The following is a 4950-nucleotide window of genomic DNA, read 5'->3' as shown; positions in this document are numbered from 1 at the left end:
TGCCCGTCTAAAACTGTTCAAATTAATCGAAGGAATCTATCTTGTAGGAATAAACACATGAAACTGTTCAAATTAATCGAAGGAATCTATCTTGTAGGAATAAACACATGAAGAGAACATTTTGCTTCAACTGCTTCTAGTGCCTATAAATCAATGTAATTGCTTCCCCACACACTAGGCTTTAATAAAGTATCGTAGACTACTAGACCTGACTTACATAAGCCAAACAGTTTTTCAAACCTGTACTGACTGAGGCCCAGGTTAACTTGCATTTATTCTGGCGCCATCGTGTGTCGGTTAGGCACTACAGCAATTACAGGCACTACAGGCACTACAGTCTCCCACCAGCTATCACAGAGGAAGGTGAAGATAATTATCCAAAATGTTCCATTGTCCTGTACAATGACACATGAAGAAAATGTGTCCTTTAGTACCTTTTACTCATACCAATGCTGTAGAGACATTTTCCCATAGAGTTATAGGCCTATCATAATTTCCCCAACCACTTTTAACTGTACCCAGTTATTTCTGCAGGAACATTTAGTGTCTGTGCAAGGTGCCAAGTTTCCAGCATTTTAAAAGACAGTCAACGCAGGCTAAAACTACAGTACAACATGGTTGTTTACAGACTGAATGCCGGAAGACATTATTGTATGTTTTTAGATCTTGCTGGCATAGAAAATTTCATTTACAGAAATGTGGGATCATTTAATTATGAGTCTCATACAAGTGATGTGGGTCACATACAGTGCAATCAAAAAACTAAATTTCACATGATCATTTCCATCTCCTATCTCCTTTCCAAAATTGAGTCAGTGTTGTGCTTAAAGATTTAACAACTGTTCTTCCCTTAAGGCTTAGGCTTAGAGATGATAGCTACTCCTGAGTTAGTGAATGGATGTAGTTATATATGTCTTCCTGTCTCAACTTTAATACAATGGATGACATGCAACATCAACCATCTGAGCTGAAATCATCCTATAGTGGCCCATCCCTCAGTTCCACATGCACCCAGCCCTGGATCATAACATCACTGGAGCAGCAATAATGGGTTTGTGTTAAAGTATGGGATGGGCTGGGAGGATTCAATGATGTGCTATGTGTGCACATGATTCATCACTTGCAAAGCAGAGCACTTTAATATAAGTTTAGGCTACACAAAGTCAGAACTTACATCCAACAGAATTTCTTTCAAAGGGTTTATTTAAAAGAATACTGACACAAATTGCAAACTTGGTTTGTACAAAGCAGTTTGAGAACATTGAAGACATTAGACACTCGATAACAATGTTAAAAATGGCAACACAGAGTAGGCTATACAGTACAATTCAAGAAGGGCGGATAAATGGCACAACTTCAAACCGCAACGACTTCAAAATGCAAAATGATTTCTGCTTGGCATATCAAGTACAAAAGATATTTAAAATGAACTTCATCACTTTACCCATTTGTTGAGTTTTTGAGACTTTTCTCATTTCCTTCATTAAGAGCACAGATATTCCAAATAAAGGCACTTTCTATAGCAATCAATGGACAAACATGGTTGTGAATAGACAAAAACAATAAAAAAAAGCTTTATACTTTCGCTGTTGCAGCTTCATCTTTGGCACACAGCTGTATGAATCGTGAGAGACACGAGTTCCATCACGCAAATGAGCAACACAAAGTAACTCGACAACACTATGTACAAAAAGTTATGTAAAAATGATATAAATATGTCTAAAAACCACAGACACTATGTACACCTTTGGACTGAAGTATGGTAGAATTATTCTTCACTGTTATCACACATGATGTTGTTATGGAAGTGGGTAGGGAGCCAGCGCACAACAAAAGCCAGTACATCACATGCATGATTCTAAACACATTTTGGACACGCCGGAAATACACAAGATGTTAAATTATGATCGCTTGCAAATGGTTAAAACCTCGTCAACAACATTCCCATGTTTTCGAACGCAGACATGACAGGAATCATGATCCCAGTTGTTGTGAGCAGACTGGAGAGCAAAACAACCACATTATTACCTTTCAACGAATCACATTAGAAGTAACGTTGCTACAAGAACATTGAGGATGTTCCCTAGCAATTCGCTTTCTTCGCATCTTTTTTTGTTGTTGTTTATAGCAAAGTGGCACATGCACTTTTGTTGGCTAGCTGGGATGTCAGTCTATGGTCTGTGGGCAGTAGGCACAGTGCGGTGTTCTTGGATTGGGTCTCTCTGAACCCCTCTTCTCTTTCCGTTGCCCCCTTATTCTCTCTTCCTCAGGACAATGTAAATGAGACCACTGATGAGGGAGAGAGGGAAGGCCACCCAGGCCAACACGTAGGCGTAGCCGAAGGCCGCATCTGCATCCTTGTCCGGACTCATCACAGTGTAGATAATGGCCCCACACATCACAAACAGACCTGGAAAGAGGAGATGGTGAGAAGACTGTGAGAAATAACGTGACACCGTGAAATATAAAATGACTGCAAACACATAATTTTGTAATCCTTCATGTATCTGTGTTTTGACCCCAAGGAAGGGTCTTTGTTGGGAAGGAATGAGCATTATTACTTTACTTTATTGCATCCTTGCAGTCCAGCACGGAGAGCTATCTTGTTTTGTGTCACAAAAGCGATCAAACAATCTCAAGTGATGCAACAGATGTAAGACTAGAAGCCTATACTGTGTACAGAGACATGTCAACTCCCTCCCAGATGCTTTCCCCATGTGTTCAGGGCGTTTCCGGTCAGTGTGAGGTGAAGTCATACTCACTGGCCAGGATCTGGAAGACGGCAGTGAAGAAGAAGCGTCCTCCCTTAACCAGCTTGAACAGCTGATACACAAAGGCAATGAGAGAGAAGAAGCAGAAGAGCACGGACAGGACCATAAGAGCCTGAACTGCCTGGATCCAGTCTAGGAGTCAAACACAAATACATGTTTTTTTTAATATATATATATATACACACACCAGTCTATTATAATAATCCCATAGGCTAATGTTAATTTCACAGAGTGAGGGCAAAACATTTTAACTCTCAGAGTTGAATTAACTCTGATTAACTGATATTACTGTGTGTGATTAAAGCTTTGCAAACTGAGCAGACCAGTGTTTGTTGACGAACCTTCATTGCTGGCTGGTCTGCAGTGGTAGCCTCCATTAGTTGTCAGGCAATGGTACCATAGGTCTGTGCTTCCACTGCCACCTGTAGTCCAGGCCTTAAGAACAAAATGTAATGTTGTACATCATGCATCCAGAAATACACACGCAAATAGCTTAAAGGGGCATGCGACAGAGTTCCTGGCCAGGTTTAGGCATTTAGAAGTAGGCCTACATAGCAGAGAAGTAATAACTAATAATAACACTTCCAACTTACATTGGCTGCCGTTGATACAAATAGTAGCACGAGGATGATAAGGTGCAAGATGAGCACTCCGAGAAGGATGAGTAGCATTTTCAAGTAGTTGGTTTCAAGATCTGCACAGATGAAAACACAGGAGGAACAGTCAAACTATGGCTTTTAGCATGACAGCTCCAGATGGGCAGCGCAATAACAAAAAGACCACACCAGATGGCGCTATTCCCTTACTCAGCAAGCAACCACAATGTTTACTTCATTTTTTAAAGTATCACCCATAGAGTTAGGTATCACCTTACATTCAAACGTAGAAAAAAAGAAAAGGGGGGGAAAAACGCGAAGGGACTCCTGGTGGATCTAACTTATTTTTTTAAAGAAAAGCACAGTTAAAAATAAGACATGGAAATGTACAAAATCAATTCCGACACTTATTTATTTTAAAAGAAATTAAGTTTGTAATTCAAGTCTATATTTTACAGTCTACATTTACCCTTTAACCATAATGAATTCCTGTTGGTCTATGCATGGTTAGGCTGCATAATAAACCAAACTAAAACATAGAAAAGCGTTAGAGCAATTGTAAAGTGAGTAAGCGCAAGCTCGACTCATGATGAATCACAAAGTTCCAGCACACGCTCCTCGAAAACAACTACTCAGCCCATCTGATGGAAAACATTCCAACGTAGTGCCGCCATGCACACGCCTCAACTGTTTATTCTAAATAGGCATTTAAAAGGAACGGTCGATTCAGTCTAGTATTTTACTATAAAGTGGCAAAAACATGTAGGCTATTCGTAGATGCATTTTTTACACGAGAGCAAGAACACAGTAAATCCAAATTCCATTAAAAAAAGAAAGACAAAAATAAAACTCCACAACTAGAGTCCTATTGCATGCGACGGGGGGAAAGTCAATAAAAAAAAGAAAACAAAAATCCAGCTCACAAAGTAAGGATAAAAAAGGTTAAGCGGTCCAACTTACAAAAGGTAAGATGTGTGAATTAGTTTTCAAGAAGAAAAAGAGTGCTGAAGTGAAGAGAAAGGGCAACTGCCTCCGAGATCGCGCTGATTCTTTCTCTGACCACGGAGTGAGCTACTATTCCAGATGTGGTGTATAGCCTACACACACCCCAGTCAAACTTTTTCTCTGTGTGAGAACACCGCCCTGCAAGCGTTGCTACGTCATCAGGGGCCCGCTCAAATGCTATTATTTTATTGTCTTTTACAAATCTGCTGGCCTGTCCCCCGATTTCACTACAAACTCAAATGATAGTGTGGATAATATGTTGTTAACAATATTAACTGATTGTTCAGATGATATGAATTAAGGACCCCAGTGGAAAGCCATAGTGCTTTCTTGGGTTATAAAAATCCTCTTAGCAGACCTTGTATTGAACTGTATTTCCTGAAATGCCTGTGCTTTATTTCTGCGAACTGTTAATACAGTAGGTTATTCAATCAATCAATCAATGGTCAAAGTACGAATAAGACCTTTTTTAAATGCATGTTATTTAGCTTTTCCTCTGCAACTACTGTAGGCTTAATGAATGGACTTCTTTCACACCTGCTTATTTTGTTTGTAAAAGGTGGAAAAGTGATGTGTTA

At 39.7% G+C, this 4950-nt stretch overlaps 1 protein-coding gene across 1 annotated transcript; it reads right to left on the bottom strand.

Annotated features, from left to right (window-relative positions):
- Nucleotides 1–1185: 1185 nt before the first annotated feature.
- On the bottom strand, nucleotides 1186–4479 carry pmp22a (peripheral myelin protein 22a). The gene is made up of 5 exons (XM_083780584.1): nucleotides 4328–4479; nucleotides 3365–3465; nucleotides 3113–3206; nucleotides 2763–2903; nucleotides 1186–2410 (listed from the first exon to the last, which is right to left on the bottom strand). The coding sequence occupies exons 2-5, from the start codon at nucleotides 3440–3442 to the stop codon at nucleotides 2253–2255; spliced, it is 471 nt and encodes a 156-aa protein (XP_083636710.1). The 5' UTR covers nucleotides 3443–3465; nucleotides 4328–4479; the 3' UTR covers nucleotides 1186–2252.
- Nucleotides 4480–4950: the final 471 nt, after the last annotated feature.

The sequence above is a fragment of the Protomyctophum parallelum genome (assembly GCF_964188405.1).
Source record: "Protomyctophum parallelum genome assembly, chromosome: 13".
Lineage (NCBI taxonomy): Eukaryota > Metazoa > Chordata > Actinopteri > Myctophiformes > Myctophidae > Protomyctophum > Protomyctophum parallelum.
This window is presented reverse-complemented; position numbering and strand designations above follow the sequence as displayed.

Coding starts and splice junctions, on each gene's coding strand:
- pmp22a (XM_083780584.1), bottom strand. CDS start 3,442: ATGCTACTCATCCTTCTCGGAGTGCTCATCTTGCACCTTATCATCCTC. Junction 3,207..3,364: donor TTGTATCAACGGCAGCCAAT/GTAAGTTGGAAG, acceptor TTTGTTCTTAAG/GCCTGGACTACAGGTGGCAG. Junction 2,411..2,762: donor CGTCTTCCAGATCCTGGCCA/GTGAGTATGACT, acceptor TCCTCTTTCCAG/GTCTGTTTGTGATGTGTGGG.